This window comes from Mustela nivalis (genome assembly GCF_964662115.1).
Source record: "Mustela nivalis genome assembly, chromosome: 3".
NCBI classification, from domain to species: domain Eukaryota; kingdom Metazoa; phylum Chordata; class Mammalia; order Carnivora; family Mustelidae; genus Mustela; species Mustela nivalis.
The window spans coordinates 80,569,032-80,587,449 of record NC_139022.1 but is presented as its reverse complement, the minus strand read 5'-3'; the positions used below and the strand labels follow the sequence as shown (position 1 = coordinate 80,587,449).

General features: G+C 35.4%; 1 protein-coding gene across 5 annotated transcripts in view; it reads right to left on the bottom strand.

Annotated features, from left to right (window-relative positions):
- Nucleotides 1–3,976: 3,976 nt before the first annotated feature.
- Nucleotides 3,977–18,418, bottom strand: part of FAM169A (family with sequence similarity 169 member A) — a 104,263-nt gene continuing 89,821 nt past the window's right edge. For 4 of the 5 annotated variants that reach the window (XM_082724956.1, XM_082724958.1, XM_082724959.1 and 1 more), the window contains exons 7-13: nucleotides 16,504–16,632; nucleotides 15,872–15,984; nucleotides 12,814–12,853; nucleotides 12,172–12,322; nucleotides 8,604–8,760; nucleotides 5,530–5,733; nucleotides 3,977–4,635 (exon numbers count right to left, since the gene is read on the bottom strand). In XM_082724956.1, coding sequence (XP_082581082.1) covers nucleotides 4,087–4,635; nucleotides 5,530–5,733; nucleotides 8,604–8,760; nucleotides 12,172–12,322; nucleotides 12,814–12,853; nucleotides 15,872–15,984; nucleotides 16,504–16,632 — 1,343 coding nt within the window. In that variant the 3' untranslated portion in view covers nucleotides 3,977–4,086. The remainder of the gene's footprint in view (nucleotides 4,636–5,529; nucleotides 5,734–8,603; nucleotides 8,761–12,171; nucleotides 12,323–12,813; nucleotides 12,854–15,871; nucleotides 15,985–16,503; nucleotides 16,633–18,418) is intronic. The other variant, XM_082724957.1, reaches the window with a different exon arrangement.

Below are 18,418 nucleotides of genomic sequence, written 5' to 3'. Positions count from 1 at the left end.
GGTAACTTTTTACCTGTCTTCACACTGTAAGTTGGTGAATTCATATTTTAAACATTTTCTTCCTCTCAATCATGTATAGTAATACTTCGAACTGTATTTTTCCTCCAAGTATATAGAAAAAAATGCACCAAAATGTTTATGCTTTCCCATTTTTAAAATGGTTAAAAATTTAAGTGATTCCAGGTAGAACTGTTTAAAGAGAAAAAGACTGCACTAATGCCTTTAAGAGAAATTTGTTTGCAGTTACCTGGATAATATAAAAAAGGTCATCTTTTAGGTTTTTAACTTGGTCAAAGCACTTTTGTGATCTGAATTATGTTTGTAGCTTTGAGCTTTAAGTTGTCCGTAATATTAATCTATGATCACATTAATGGTTTTAAATTGTTTATTTTTAAAGTCTGTCTGCAAAGTACAACCAATGTGATTAATTGTGCCTTTAACAAAATCATTTAATGTCTAAACAAATTCAATATCTAAACACATCACTGCCAATTAAAGTAGGGAAAAGGGAAAGAATATCAAAACACAGGCCAAGAAACAATCACAGAACAGACTACTTTTAAACTAAAAAACAAGAACAAAAACAAAACCAAGAAAACAAACTTGAGTACCTCAGTAAGACTTGCTCTTCTGAAAAACATAACATCTTTTCTAAATTCTATAAACATAGAAGTTTTAGAACACACACACATACTTAAAAACAAAGTTAGTTCCTTGGGAATGACTATCCAGTATGATACAATTATTTCAGGATGACAGAAGCTGAACCTTTCTTACAATTATATTTTAGTTAACAACTGATTTTGCCACTAATAGAAATGAATGTGTGAATAACTTTTAAGATTTGGAAGGTGAAAAAAAAAAAAAAACAGACTAAAGGCAAAGGTAAGCATAATCCCACAGAACTCACTCTGCTTATTTTTTAGAACCCAAAATAAGCAAATTGTCTTATACAAAGAAAGCTTTATATTAAGTATGCCAACAGAAGCATAACATTTGTAACTAATCACATCCATGAAAGACCGGTAACACTTTAAACACCAGATCAGCTACTAGTGGACACACAAAGCAGAAATTTCTAAAATGCTGTTACACAGATGAGTAATGTTAGTATAAATTCTGTATTTACATTAAGATCTGTATCAGTTTGCTGGTGTGACCAAACCTTAGAAGGTAATCCCTAAGGGTGAAGCAGTACATAGGAGCAGATATTTAGATACTAGATAAAGATTCAATTTAATGTAATCATAAACCTTCAAGATATTTTCTAAAGTCACTGAAACAATTTTAGGTAGTGTTCTCGTCAGCTAAAAGTGAACCATTAATCACTATTAAGTGTTATCCTTGCCGTATTTATTCTCTGCAGTGAATGGAAACACCATGAATATAGACATTTTAAGTAGAAGACATTCTGTCATGCTATTTGATTTTATAAAAAATCATAATAGATCCTCTCACTTTTAAAAGTTGTAGAGGAGCTTTATAATAAATTCTTAAATATATTTCTGTGATGTCTAGCAATTGGATAATTTAAGCTTGAAAGTAGAACTAAAATTCTGATATCTATGTTTTATATTACACAAGGAAATATACACGTATTTACACAAACTGAAGAGAAATCCTTTTCCAGAAATAAAACTTCTAAACAGAAAAAAGCAGTTCACAAAGGACTAGAATGTGACTAGACAACAACTAGATTAGCTGGCTGTAATCAGATTTCAGTCCTCTATAATTCTCAAGTTTTTCTAATGCCTTGCAAAAAACTAAATATCTGATTAGTTTTATTTAGATTCCTTATTGAGGATAAATTTTGTTATAAATTCTATACTCATTGAGTACAGAACTCATTTACTGAACCGTGAATGTGTTACTGAACACGAAAGTTAGGTTTTTCTATGTTATCTAGCTTTCTCTACCATCCGTAAACCCCCTGAAAACATTATCAGTCAGAGATAATACATAATAAAAGTCTTGGGGGTATAGCTCAGGGGTAGAGCATTTGACTGCATAATAAAAGTCTTCTTGTATGCTAAGCAAAAAGTTTTGAAACTGCTTAAAATGCTCTTGCTGTTTAAGAATAAACCAAACAAGTTTAACAAGTATGAGTTTAGACTGTTAGTCCCATTATATATCACTAACTAAACATGTTTTTGTGAACTCAGCAACTATATTCACATATCACGAGTTGTCAGTGAGCTCAATCTTAAACTACCCCCTTTTAAAGAAACTATTCTCAAAAAAACAATGAGCAATCCAAGTAAAAAAGTAAAATATCTAAGTGTTAGGTTTTTAAATCTATTTTACGAAATTAAAAATGGAAAGGTTAAGAATTTACTAAATCTCGAATCTTTATATCCCTAATTGTGGTAGTAAAGTTTCTCACAAAATCTATAAAACAGCATAAATGTGATAGATGTACTAGTACCAGTCATACTTATTTTTTCAATTAGTCAGCATTTGTTGAGAAAACAAATGGCCAAAGTGCTTTAATTTTCATTTGGAGTGCAATCATTTGGCTTGCTCTGACCAATAATTAAGGAAAATGTAGAGGATAACTCAAAATTTTACATGAACAGGAGGGTTTGCTGTTTTGCCTCCTTAAACATTTTAACCTAGCTTATTAGACCTAAAATGTCAACATTCCAAAATAAAATTTAATGATATCACCTGACTGTAAACTGGATAAACCTTGGACATCAATCCTTAGCACCTCAAATAACGTCATAACATGGTTATGGTTTTTCACAAGGACCAAGCTGTTTCAAAAACAATCTAAATGGTCTCAAAGCATTTTCCAAATTAACTGCAAATCTGAGTACACACAGTACTTCCAAAGAGTAAGACTGTTTTAAGATTCTCTTTGGATTCTAAGAATAACCATTTTGTTCATTTTTAAATAAATTACTATATAAAAATTAGCAAGAGGATTTGTTTTTTAAGTTCTCCTACACAAAGGCTTTGCTGTAGTACCACAATGTATACACTTAGGCTAGTTTGTAACCTGTACTCAAACAAATTAAGAGTGAGCAAGACCAGAGCAACAACCAAAGCCTCCAGTTCGATCTAAGCTCTTTTAGCTATAGCTCCTTAGGCAGATCCATTCCTGCCATCTAGATCTAAAATTGTGGGGCACAGTCCAAACTTACCCAGATACGGATGCCAAGGGCATAAGCTGGCAGACAGGCAGGCAGATCTTTTGGCAGGAATCACTCTGAGTTAGGGAAGTGGATAAAAGCTGAGGAGAATGTACGATTCTAGAATAAAGGCAGTGGTAGGGTTAAGGAGAAGCCTCAGAAGGGCCCTCACATTTCTGAAGTATATATGCTAATTGAATGAGGACAAAAGTTAATAGTCCCCAGCTTCAAATATTTTATATAATTATATTAGTGTCTACATGCCAGAGTTAAATCCCTAGCAGTACTGTATATATTGGATGTCATAAAGACTGAGGTGGAAACATTTAATACCTTTCCTCAGACACTGAAGTCAAAGGAAGAAACTGCACCTAAGCAACTAAGAATTAAGAGGCCAAAATACCACCTTCACAAACCTTTCACCATAAATTTCTATTTGTGCTCTCATTTAGTTGAAGTATATTTTCATTTACTGACATTTTTGTTTAGACATGCCTACATTTTTAAAAAATGATTAGTTTTGATTATTAAGATAAAACTACTAGAACGCTCACCAAGTTTACTATTAAAATCCATAGTATAAAAGATTTCTGTGATCCTTACAAGTAATGTAAAGCCTACTACTTTCAATGTAATTTAGATTTTCTGAAATATTAATGGTCAGACATCCCCCAATTGCTAAAGAAAATATAGTATGATCTGGTTTCTCAAAGTTGAAACATGGTTAATAAAAATAAAAAAATTGTATTTACACAAAATAGCCTGAAAAATCAAAAAGAAGGGTGAATCCTAGGTCCTAAGGGGGACGGAAAACCGGCATCATAAATAAGTTCAAAGTGAAATTTTGGAATTTTTGCCCTGTGCCCCATGCCATTTATTAATTACCATATTTTAAAAACAACAATTACGTTACAAAGAAGAGGGAAGATGATAATCTGCATATCTTCTTCATTCATGTCAGCTTGGCTTTCTTCTTCGCAGGTCCTTTATGCCCTTTGGCCTTTCTTCTTAAATTCCGCCTGTCTACCACAGGCACTTCCACTTCTATTTCCTCTGAGCTGCTATCCACAGTTTTTTCTGCTGACTGCGCAAACTGATCCAGCTGCTCAGAAGACGCTTCGGACTGCTCCTCTGACTGGTTTTTCTGTCCTGCACTCTGTGAAAATGGCACATCTTCAAGTTCAACCTCTATCAAAGAGCTCTGAGTAAGAGCTGTAGACGTTTCCTGGGGCTCAGGCACCCCTTCGTCACCCTGGTCTTCCAATGAAGAAGTAGTGTTGGGTGATAAATTTTCAGAGATTGATTCCTCAGAAAATTCAGCTATCACAGAGTTTGGAAAACCACTGTCAGATCGTTCTTCATTTGGGATGGTAGCCACATTGTCTGAACTCCCAAAATGTGCTTTCTTTCTTGAAACTAGGGGCAGTTTCTCTTCAGTGTGTCCCTTTTCATCAGATGGGCCTTCGTCCAGCAACATTTCTGTGTCAGTTATATGCGAGATCTAAAAATAAAAAACTCAGCGAGCAAAATTTTGCAGTGTAGCTCTTATATAAATTACACACTAATATGCAATGATAACTGCATTTTCAAGAATTCAAGACTCATTACTTTCATTCATCAGGTGTACATATTCTGAATACAAGTCTATTATTTCAAAACTGTCACAGGATAGCCTGGTTCTTGCTTTAAAGATATAATAAAAGTATTTCTTTTACCTCAAAATGTATTAGAACATTTTAAACATATCAAAGTTCTTTAAACCATGAATCAACTAAAACTTTTTAGTTTCTTGGTATTACTGGAGCCAGAACCAAGAGTCCTCTGGGGCTTGACACTGTGCCACCACATGAAGTTTGACTATAGTTTCATTAGATGATAGGGAAGGGCAATGGAGATTTTATTCATTTATTTATTTGAGACACTAATAAAATAATGCTATGCAATAGTTTTTTCCCTTAAATTGGAATATCTGAAAGTAAAAATGAAGTTCCTTTAAAAATATTCTATTGGGTTTTTCCCACTAATCTGTCTCCGTTTAAAACAAATTAAAATGACTATTCGTCATGGACTATGTAAGCAATAGGTAATTCAAGTATTTGGTAAATAATGTTTTATCTATTTGCCTAAGCATTTCTCTAAATCTACAAAATAAAATTTGTTTTGTTACCAGAAGTCAGGTACGTATTTTAAGGTTACAAAGATGTGAATTTGTAAAATATTACTGATTGTATTTTCTTAAAATACCTAATCTAGCATAAAAATTAATATAGAATTTATTTTCCTGAAAGACTATATATATTAAGGGAGAGGAAAATATATATATTATTATGCCCCTTCCATGTCACCAACAATGGAACAGTTTGACTATAAAAAATTAAATTATTTCCCTTCTTACCTTATCCTGTGCAACAGTATCAGAGGGTTTTGAAGATTCTACCACCAGTGGAACAAGAGCAGTAGAGTCTTCACTGGAGTTAAGAGACTGCAATTTTATTTCTTCATCTAAAACTTCACTAGTGGAGTCTTCCTCTTCAGTTATAAGTGAGGTTTTAAGAGTATCATCCATTATCTCACCATTCATAGGCTCTAATTCAGATTCCTACATCATTGGGGGGAAAAGTAAGTCAGGACACAATTACAGGCTAATTTATTTGTCATGTAAAGTGAGTCCATTCTCGGTCTCCACCAGGACTCAAGGTAAAGTCTACCACATTGCAGGGCATGAGTTAAGGAACAGTCTTACTGAGAAAAGATTAAATTTTTCAGGCAGGGTCAGTAAAAGAGAAGGCACAAGTAACCCAAACTCCCTCTGTTCTTATGGAGACAGCAGACCGTGATGCTCTGTAGACACAGGATAGGTCTGAGATGCAGTGAAGACACCCTGTCCCCTTCTTGTTGTTCTTTATAGGACCATCAGGAATGAAATCTTTTCAGTAAGAAGGCACCAGAGACTCTAGATTTGATGCCAGCTCTTTACAGAACACGGGTTGATGAGCACTTGGAATCTCTGGGGCCTGTGGGAAGTTAACAGGTTATGCTGCCAGAGGGAGGAAGCACTACCAGTCTTGTGGGAAGCTGAGTTTGGATACAGTTTCTTGCTGGAAGAAGAAAACTCTGCCTCAGTTTCCTCATTGTCCAGTCAATTTTGGGTCATTTTTTTGAACAATCCTACTCTTTGTATCACATTAAATATGGAAGTATCAGTGAGGAAGTAACACAAACCTCCCAATTCTGAAACTCTTCTGCCAATGTTTATCAATATAAAATAATTATATTTAATGTTTAATAGTTCTAATGAATCTTAGTGACATTCTAATAGAGGGCATTTTATTACTTTGTAAAAATTAGAAAATGATTAAAATTAGAAAATGATGCACTCAAGGGCTCAGAAATAGGTTTGTCTGGTTTATATAAGATCTCTAAAGTCATAGGGATGCTGAAAGCAGGGATTAGAAAAATTTATCTGGCCAGACAGTATAAAAAAAATAGACTACATACAGAAGGTAATTATAATAAAGCTCATAAAAGGATCAGGGTAGTAAAAAATGCTGAAGAAAATGAGAAAAACACAGCAAAAGCTTAAAAAAAAAGACATCTGTCTACATAGAATATTCAAAAGATAAGTAATATCATAGCATTACAGTCTCAATTAATATTCAAAGTCTAGAGTTGCTGGTCATCCCACAGAAATGAGAGTTCAACCATTAGATTGGATGCATTTTCATGTAGAGAACATGAACCAAGAGCAGAAAGCCAAAAACTGAGTTCTAGACTTCTAGACTTCTAGAATGTCCACGAATAAAGGGAAAAAAGCATAACAGTCAAATAAAAAACAAAACCAAAACAAAACTTCAGGTAGGAAAACCAAGAAACAAAAGTACAGTGAGTGGTGTTATAAAACTTACCTTATGGGGGCCTAGAGAATATTAAGGAAGACACAGTAGTCAATCTAGGTGAGGAAAACCGATGGAAGTGAATGCAAGTGTCACTGGTGTCCTACAAGAGTATGTGCTCAACATACAGCTGGACAAATGAAACCCATTACATGAAGTATATACAGCATAATCTTAAGTTTTTACAAGAAAAATAACAATATATTCCCATAAATGTCTGGATGCACATTTTTAAACATGTGCTTTACTGTTCAAATTTTTCACAAGAAAAAAATGTCACTTAAAAACACAGTTTCATGGGGGCACCTGGGGGGCTCAGTGGGTTAAGCCTCTAGCTTCAGCTCAGGTCATGATCCCAGGATCCTAGGATGGAGTCCCGCATCGGGCTCTCTGCTCAGCAAGCAGCTTGCTCCCCTCCCTCTCTCTCTCTGCCTAACTCTCTGCCTACTTGTGATCTCTCTCAAAAAAATAAATAAATAAAATCTTTAAAAAAAAATACAGTTTCAGGAAACAGAGAAAGCGAGAGCTAAACTGGAATATGCTAAGGAAATAAAATTGGTAACATAGTGATACTTCTTTGGATGCTGGCTGGACTTGGCAAACAGGTAAAAGACTTTTAAAGAATCTTAAGCACCTAGGAAAGAAGAAATAAGAAATCTCTACAGAGCCCAAGATGGAAGATACTAAAGATAAAGAGGAGAAGAAGAGGAATGAACAGAGAAGAGAAAAAAAAAAAGTTAAGGACAAATACTAGAAGAGCTGCAAAAATCAGGCCAAAAAAAGAATTTACTCGGTCACAAAGGATTTTTCCATTTGTTTTCCACTGTTTAAAAAAAAATCAATTCAGTTATCAATTGTAGTCAAATTATCAATTAGAGTCACATATACATATATATATATATATATATATATATATATATATTTTTTTTTTTTTTTTTTTTTTTAATGTATGTTTGTTTTAACCTTCTAACCAAGATACAGGTGCAACTGTGGCCTTAACGACCTTACTTCTAACTGGTTCTACAAAGTGTATCTTATGATCATATATAATTTGTGTCACTTCTTAAGTATGTTTAATCTCTCAAATTAATTTGTATTTTAAATATACAGAGGGATCTTACTACCTAAAATGCTCAATTTTACCTTTGCTGTAAGCCACACTTAAAAATTCAGATTGAGGGGTGCCTGGGTGGCTCACTGGGTTAAAGCCTGTGCCTTCAGCTCGGGTCATGGTCTCGAAGTCCTGGGATCCAGCCCCTCGTCAGGCTCCCTGCTCAGCCTGCCTCCCCCTCTTTCTCTGCCTGCCTCTCTGCCTACTTGTGATCTCTCTGTCAAATAAATAAATCTTTAAAAAAAATTTTCAGTGAAACACGCAACAATACTTTTAACTTTATCCTCTCCCCAACTCCAGTACCTGACCTTGCTTAGGACAGAGCTATGCTTTTAAGCATCAAGCACAATTTCTACTAGGACTCTAAAATAGATCACATTTTTCTAACAATATATGATTAAGAAAGTTTAAATTTAGTTTACTAAATTTACTTTACTTTATTTAGTAATAAGCAGGATCTCATACCTTTTCACCATCTTGCTTTTCCAGGCGTGGTTGGGTTTCTGGTGCAGGCCGAGCATCCTTATCACTGCTTTCATCCTCAAATTCAATCACACTTTGTTCAGCTTCTTCTTCCAGGAATTCTTCTGAGCTCTCTGATGTGCGCGCAGTAGATTCCAATCTAGGAAAGAAAACCACTCTTACTTGTTTTATTAAGGATGAATATAAAATTTCAGGAGTCTGTTAATACAGTAACACTTTAAAACAATCAACCAAGTGTCGTTCAATGAACAACTTCCCATATTAAATGTCCAAAACCAATCTCCTCTTCTTATAAACTTGTCCTCTTTGCTACCTTGTTCTCTAGTTTGAACAGTAACACCACAATCTCCACAATCATGTAAGCTAGATTCTTCTTTTACTCTAACTGTATCTCACTGATCCTCCTTCTATTAGAATGAAAACACATTCCCAATTTACCTGAGACAGTCCAGTTCACAGCTTTTGTCCCAGCATCGGCATAATCACTAATAACACCCCTTTCAGTCTCAAAGATACCAGTTTGGACAATAAATGATATGGTTTTGTTCTACTTCCAAAATGCCTTTCAAACATATCCCTACTTTTCTGTTTTCGTTTTCATGATCCTCCTTTAGGCCCTCCCTGGACCACCACAATTTTGTCCCAACTCATCTCTGAACTTGCAGTACATACAATCTTTAGTGAAGCTATAAGAGCTATTATATTATAACCCATCCATACCTGTGACAGTCCAGCTCAGAAAACTCTGATGGTTCTCTACAGCTTAGAGAATAAAGTGTATTTCCTTACAAAGGCTAACATGACCCAACCCTCATATGTATCTATACATTAGCCTCTGAAATCATCGAACATTTATTATCTTGTTTCTGGGGGTTAGGAATCCAGGTGTGGCTTAGCTGAGTACCTCTGTCTCACAGTCTCATGGAGTCACAATCGACCCAGCAACTGGGGATGCAGTCTCATCTGAAAGTCTGACTGGCAGTGCTCCCCGCAACCACCCTGAGCTCACACTCATGTGGATGCTGGTAGTATTCAGTTCATCATGCAGGCCAACAGACTGAGGGCCCAGTTCCTTGAGGACTATTGCCACATGGTCCCTCCTCACAGGGCTGCTCAAAGTATGGCTACTTGCTTCCCCCGCATGAATTATCTTACCAGGCCTCATCCACCAGGCAAAGGTGGTCTTCTTGCTCATCCTATTACTAAATACTTCACTGAGTCACTTCGCTCATGCTGCTACAACACCCAGCTGGCCTGGGACCTAGATTCTCATATTTTTATTTCCTACTAGATGGTAACATTTACATCATACATCAGTTATCCTTATTAATATTACTCTTAGCTTTTTGTCTTTGCTCATGCTATATCTGCATGGTACAATATGGTAGCCACAACACATGTCATGATTTACATTAATCAAAATTAAATGAAATTTAAAATTCAGTTTCTAAGTTCCATGCACTGGCCATACTTGAAGTACTCAATGGGCATACTAAAGTAGGGCTGCCATTTTGGGCAGGGCAGATAAAGCACATTTTTTCATCATCATAGTAAGTTCTCTGACAACCCTGGTATACAGCAGGGGTCAACCAACTTTTCCATTAGGTTTTATGGGCGATTCGGTCTCCGAACAACTATTCAACTCTGCCACTGTAATACAAAAGCAACCATACAAACATGTAAGTTAATGAACATGGAACTGTTACAACAAAGTTTTATTTACAACAGTCAGTAGGTCAAATTTGAGCTACAGACCATAATTTGTGGAACCCTGGACTAGAACATCTTCTCTCTCAACTCTGCTTGTTGAGTTTCAACTTATTTTTGAAGACCTGGTCCAAATGCCAAATCTCTCTATCCTCTCACATTTAATCAAATCTCTCCTCTGCATCTACACCGTTTTGTACTTCTGTTACTGTACCATCATAATCTACCTTGCAGTTTCTTTTTTTTTTTTTCTTAAGATTTTATTTATTGATTTGATAGAGAGAGATCACAAGTAGGCAGAGAGGCAGGCAGAGGAGGGTGAGGAAGCAGGCTCCCCGTTGAGCAGAGAGCCCGATGCGGCGCTCCATCCCAGGACCCTGAGATCATGACCTGAGCCGAAGGCAGAGGCTTTAACCCACTGAGCCACCCAGGTGCCCCATACCTTGCAGCTTCTTAACCCATGTCACAGGTATAGCTTGAAATTTTGTTCTTCATAACAGCTGAGCAAACATTCAACCATTTAGTCTTATGTTACTATTCTACTTATGAAAAACAAACAAAATTCCACAATAATTTGGGATGTTCAATATAAAATGCACTGTTACATTCCCTTCTAAAAAGGATATTACAGGGCACCTGGGTGGCTCAGTGAGTTAAGGCCTCTGCCTTCAGCTCAGGTCATGATCCCAGGATCCTGAGATGGAGCCCCTCATCCCGCTCTCCACTCAGTGGGGAGCCTGCTTCCCCCTGCCCCTCTCTGCCTGCCTCTCTTGTCTACTTGTGATCTGTCTGTCAAATAAACAAATAAAATCTTTTAAATAAATAAATAAAATAAAAAGGATATTACATCAAAATGTTATACAGGAAGAAAACTAATTATCTAACCTCTTTTCACAAATTATTGGATTTAAATAGTTATATTTGCCTTTATCACTAAAACATTTATATAATTACCCAATTATCCAAATTTTAAATTATTTACATAATGAAATTAGCATACCTACAGAATTTTCTACTTGAGGAAAATAATTTCACAGATAAAATGCCAAAGTTATGAATGGTTAACTCAGGAACAACTCGTAGGACTATTAGGACAAAAAAGTCAAGTTTTATTATAAAATATGAAGTCTTGCTTTCTTTAAGGTTCCAAGGAAGATAGAGGATAAAGTTCTGATCTGAGTTTTCTCTTGTCTCAGCTGGCTATTAAGTTCCTAGAGAAGGGGACCAAACAGGCTTACGGTTATCACTAATTTGTGTTATATCCAGTAACCCAGTAAAATGAATCCATTATAAAATAGAACTTAGGGTTTTTTAAAAAATTGACTAATCCTCAACAATACTAAAATCTATAGCTAATATAAAAGTTGGGATAATATAATTACTAGAATATTCTCTTGGATTTTCAGACATGAGAGATTAAATTGTGTATTTATTTTACTCTCTCACTAGCAACTTCTCCCTGTAATACATCAAAGTGAGTACAATCAGCAATCCTGTACAAGAATTCAAATACAAACTCTTACACCATGGTTATGTGCTACACAAATAATACAATAATAACTTCTACCTTAAATACTAAATACTAATAATATGAAAATAAGGGGCACATGGGTGGCTCGGTTGGTTAAGCATCTAACTTTAGCTCAGGTCATGATCCCAGGGTCCTAAGATGGAGCACTGCATGAGGTTGGGGGTGTTCCTGCTCAGTGGAGAGCCTGGTTCTCCCTCTCCCTCTACCTCTGCCCCTCCCTCTCCTTGTGCTCTCTCTCTCAAATAAAAACCTTTAAAAAATTATGAAAATAAGAATAATGAAATAATGACAGTAAAATAACCAATACTTTACTTGTTTATTGAAGCTGTAGGTGAAGTCTGGGGTGTCTTTTCATCTTCTCCTTGAGAACTACTAAATTCAGTATCCTGAAACCGCTTCCCAATCTTTGGTCGCTTCAGATGACTACCTCGAGAACGAGTGGAAACCGGTGTTTTATCATGACCTGAGAAAAAAATAACAAAACTACAATTAATTCAGTATGTCCTGAAAGGATTATGTTACAATACACAGAAATGTAAGAACTAGGACAGCTTACATATATTCCCACAATTACACATTTCTTTCTCTCACTTGTATCAGGCCAAGATACAATGGCAGTTTTTTTTTCTAACTTATGAAATAACTTCGCATTATTCTATTCCTCACATTTCCATATTGCCCTGAGCTCTACAATGTATTTTTGCATTTTTACTTATATTGTCTCCCAAAAATCCTGGGACATAAACAAGGCAGATATAACTCTATTTTACAGGTAAGAAAATTAGGAAAAAAGAGGTAAGGTAGCTTTGTTCACATAGCAAGACCAGTGGTAGTGGTGGCATTAGAACTCAGCTCTAGATCTTAGTGGAATAAGTCTTCACTTACTCTATGGGACATCTCCCACCCCTAAATTCTAATCATCTCAAATACTGGTAGATTAGCTCAATTTCTCACCTTCAGAAGTACTTGCAAAGGCATCTTTTAGAGAGTCAATCTAAAATAGAAATACAGATTAAAACCAAACATTTTAGTTCATTTTTTTCTCCCTATGAATCTATTTTAGTCAGTGCCAAAGAAAATCTTATGAAACATTTTTCAAATAGTACTTTTTGCATTCACTATTCACCATTCACCTGAAGAAATTAAAAGATAATGTTACAGCCTCAGTTTATCCTGATGTTGAGCCCATACCAAGCCATCTAATACGTTACAGTGCAACTCACTGAAGTTTCCTAGTGTCCTGTCCTCAGCTACCTCCTCTTCTCTGTCTACATGCTTTCCCTGTGTAATTTTATCTACTACCTTTACTTCAACATCTATTTGCTGATGAATCCAGGTATGTAATTAATCTCCCTAACTTCTTACCTGATTTCCAAAGAAATATGGATGCTCCATCCAATTTCACAACCAACCAACCTGTTCCAAATTAAACTATTTTCCCAATATTATTCCCTATCTTGGTTAATGGCAGTAACAGTTCAGTCAGCCATTCTGGCCAAAAACCTGTGAGTCAGTAATGACTTCTTCTTAACCGTCCTTAAGTGAACTGCAAAGCCTTCAATTCTGACTCTGAAGACTCTCTCACAACTGCCCCCTCCTTTGTATTACCGATTCTCTAGTTTAGGCCTTTATCATCTTTAATGTGATTATTCCAAGAGCCTCATCCCTGGTATCCCTCACTCTAATCGCATGCTCTGTAATCCCTTCCAACCCAATGGCAAAGATGCTTCCAAATCACAAACTGCGCTACTCTTTTGCTTTAAAAAAACAAAAACAAAAAACATTTAATGGTTTATTACTGCCTAGAATATAAACTCTCAACCTCTCTCAACTCTGAAAACCAATTTACACTTGTTTGGTTTTTGGTTTTTCTTTAAACACACTAGCCTTTGGAAAACCTTAGCCTTTGTCACAAAACTCACACCTGTCCCTTGAAAGTCAGATTGATTGCTGCTTCACCTACTCCACTCCTTGCGCAGTTACTCACTGTGCTATGTACCTTCATCATTTGCTATTTGCCCTATTAAGGCAATTATAATCCTGTAGTTTGTTTATGTAATCTGGTTCCAATAATGGACCATCTACTTCTCCCATGCTTGTAAGAACCACATCTTTGTATATCTAGCACTTGCCAAAGTATCTACTTCATTATATAAACTACTATTCATTCGTTCATCACACACTTACTGAAACCCTATGACACAGCAGGCACTGAGACTTTAAGAAGGTCTACTGACAGGACACAAACAAGGATAAACTGGGACAGATAAGACAAAAATCCTGTCTTCAAGAAGCCTACAGTTGAACTAGACAAGGTTAACAAACATATAAAAATCATTTTAAAATGGTACAAAGAGTATAAGTACATGTAATGTTTTATGTCACAAAATAGGAAAAAGCAAGTAGAAATACCATCACCGCCTGAAGAATAAATCATATAGTGACTGTTTTCACAGTGTATCTCAAAACATCTAGTTGTACACCTTAAATATGTACAATCTTTGTCAATTATACCTCAGCAAAGCTAAAAGCAATGTGGTTAAAATAAACAAGACCACTTCTCCATTTGGTTAGCAATAAAAAGAGAGAGAAAATATTTTTTTGAGAGATAAAATATTTTAATGTGAGAAATATTTCCCTTGAACTAATTAAAATCTTAAAGTAATTTGAAGAATATGAATTTCTAAAATGAAAGAAAACTGAATTTATGCTGCCACCCTTGTGACATGGTTTAATATATATTCTCATGTACACAACCCATTTAAAATTATATGGTTTAATATATATTCTCATTTACACAACCCATTTAAAATTATTTGGTAAATCACTGTTCTCACCATATTTTGGGGAAAGATTTTTTTCTACCTTCCCTGATTTTATGATGTATGACCAATACTAATTAAGTTTAAGAGTATCTGAGGAATTTGAACCTCAATATAATCAAACCTGGGGTTATCATTTAGCTTGGATTTCCAAATGTAGATAAAAATAAAAACAAAAAATCTAACTACTTACATGTGATTGTATGATTTACATTATCCTTTTTTTTTTAAAGATTTTAATTATTTATTTGACAGACAGAGATCACAAGTAGGCAAAGAGGCAGGCAGAGAGAGAGGAGGAAGCAGGCTCCCTGCTGAGCAGAGAGCCTGATGCGGGGCTTGATCCCAGGACCCTGAGATCATGACCTGAGCTGAAGGCAGCAGCTTAACCACTGAGCCACCCAGGCGCCTCCTGATTTACATTATCCTTAAAAACGTTTCCAAAAAGTTTAGTCAACACTCACACGAATCAAGGAAGAAATAAGAGGCACAAATAATTCCCCAAAGCACTTGTCCCTGGAAGATTTACCTAGTACTTTCAAAATGCATTACATTCTACAAAGACCTAGCATACAGAGACTCAAATTTTCCACAGTAACTTCATAACTTTTGACCTACTACTAATTTCACTTCTAGAAATTTATGAGTGCAAGGAAAGAATTACATAGGCAAAAAGATGTATATATAAATGTGTTCACTGCTGAGCCACTTACGCAAAAAAACTTAATATGTTAAAGAACTAAACAATGGTATTTACACAGAATAGTATGCTGCTATTTAATAATCGTGTTTTGAAACCATAATGCCATGGAAATGCTTATAATATTATGTTAGTGGAGGAAAAACAGAAGCAGCATTACAGAAAACAAAAATATACACAGACAATGTTCTATAATATATATTAAATACAAATAGAAAACTGTTAACAGTTGCTGTATCTGGGGTAGTGGGATTAGAGATTTTTATTTTCTTCTATTTCTTCTATATTATTTTGTGTGATTCCAAATTATTTTTCAAGGAAAATTAAGTCCTTAGTAAGCCATTAACAGGAGATTCCATGAAAACTAACACAGTAAAAAATTAAAATTACATAACTTGATGAACACTAACATTTAAAAAATTAAATATTAGCTGAATCTAGTTTAAAGAAACAAAAATTATTTCCTACAATAAACACACAGTGTACCTACAGTTAGCTGCATCTCACTAGACTGATTGTCTTCAGTTCCTGCTTCATATTCTGGAACAGATGCAAGACCATATTCTCCAGACATAGGTCTTTTAGCTTCATTTTGAGAAACTGCTGTGTATAGAAGAATTTTAAAAATTGTAACCCAATCAGTATTTGGTTTTAACTACAACATGGTTTGTACTGATTTTTCACAAAAGCCCTGAATAGCATCCTGAACAGAAGGGTGTTGAAAACCTAAGTGTGGAATATCTCCTTCACCAATATCTTATAATGAAAACTTGCAATTACAAAATTATTAGTTATCTATATTTCGTGACTTTGAGGAAAGACCAGGGACTACTCTCTGATTCCTTGATGCCTAGTCTATGCTGCTTTAGTATCTGTGTTTCCTTCTTACCCACCAATTCCTAGAATGTCAGACTCTGCTGGGCTATTATAATTCTAAATCCTCTTATTATTAGTGACTCAAATGTTAATACATAACAAAAATTCAAAGTTTAGAAAAGAGGATCTGTTACTAGAGAGGTCACATTACAATATACCATAACTCCAGACTAAGAGCCACAAACATTAAAAGGCTCTGCTCTTTAACCCTGACATGTGTTTCAACTTGAAACCTGTAATTCTTACCTGTAATTTTAAGTGTTTCTCTCTGTAATGCTCTGGTGACTGGTATCCGCTGGTACCAGTGTCCAACACCTTCAACCTCCCAAAGGAGTTCATGATCTCCTGGATACTTTTCAAAGTACTGCTTGCAAGCTGAAAAATACATTTAGAATTTTCTAGAAACCCCAAATTATCAGTTATTTTAGAAAACAGAAAGAAGACACAAAGTAAGCTGCCCAACTCACTTAATGGGGCTAGCATAACACCAATGCAACTCAATTACACATCAGTCTCATTTATGCAAATTTTAACCTGAACAGACAATAAAAATCCTATTAGAAGATGTGTTGCACCATTAAGGAGGAAATTACTCAATATTACTGAGGGGCATAAAATTACAATGATTATTAGACTCAATAGTATAAAAACACCAATTCTCACCAATCATTTGGTAAATTCCATGCAAATATAAACAAATTCCCAACAAGTTTGTTTTTTAAGAGAACTTGTCAAAACTTGACCCCAAATTCAAAATGAAAGAAGAAAGGGTTAAGAAAAAGGATATGGGAAAAAAAGATGAAGAAAAGGAAAAAGAAAAACTGAAATACCAGGGGGAAAAAGCCCATGAGGAAAGGACACACCAAGAACCTGGCAAATGACAGAGGCAGCATTACATCTCCTGGCAGAGCAGACTATCAAAATAATAATGCAGGGTGGCTCAGTGGGTTAGAGCCTCTGCCTTCAACTCAAGTCATGATCTCAGGGTCCTGGGATCGAGCCCTGCATCAGGCTCTCCACTCAGCAAGGACACTGCTTCCCCCGCCCTCTCTCTCTGCCTGCCTCTCTGCCTACTTGTAATCTCTGTCAAATAAATAAATTCTTTAAAAAAAAATAATGCTAGAACAAGAATCTATATAGAAAAGGCAGATCCTGACCTCACATCATAAAATTAAATTTTAGATGGAGTCTAATACTTACTAAGAGAAGCAAATTATTTAAAAGAAAACTAAGAGAATACCTCCTAAACATAATGGTGCTGAAAGATTTCTCATAAAAGATATGAAAACCACAATCCGTAATGAAATATTATGATAAACCCATTACAGTTTAAAACTTTCTATGAGGAACTAGGCAACAGAAATTTCCTTTTTTTTTTTTAAGATTTTATTTATTTATTTGACAGACAGAGATCACAAGTAGACAGAGAGGCAGGCAGAGAGAGAGGAGGAAGCAGGCTCCCTGCTGAGTGGAGACCTGGATGCCGGGCTCGATCCCAGGACCCTGAGATCATGACCTGAGCCAAAGGCAGAGGCCTTAACCCACTGAGCCACCCAAGACTCCCTGCAACAGAAATTATTCTAATGATAGAAATGTCCTATATCAGCAATGTCTAGTAGAGTAGCCACTAGCCACATGTGGCTAATGAAGAAATGAATGCATAATTTAATTTTAATTAAACTGAAATTAAATCTAATTTATATTAGTGACTGCCAAACTGGACTGCACAGTATTACATTAAAAAGATACCATAAAAACAAAAATTAGGAGATTTTCAGAATAAGACAAAGAATCAGTACTCTCAGCATATAAAAAAAATCCTAAAATTTAATTAGAGAGATAAAATGACCCCAAAAAGAACTGGTAGATGTTATGAAAAGGATATTTACACATAACAAAACTGACAGGTCACTTAACAAAGGCAAAGACGGCAAACCTCACTAGGTGCCAGGGAAATGCAAGATGAAACAACTAGATACCATTTTCACACCCATCAGATAACCTAAGCATTCAAAGAATAAGGAAAACAGAAACTCCCACATTCTCTGTGTGAGAATAATTTTGCAACAGTTAGTAGAGTTGTAAAAACATATTGTATGCTTCCATTCTACTATTGGGTATATACCCTAATGACTTACACATATGCACAAGAAGATTTCTG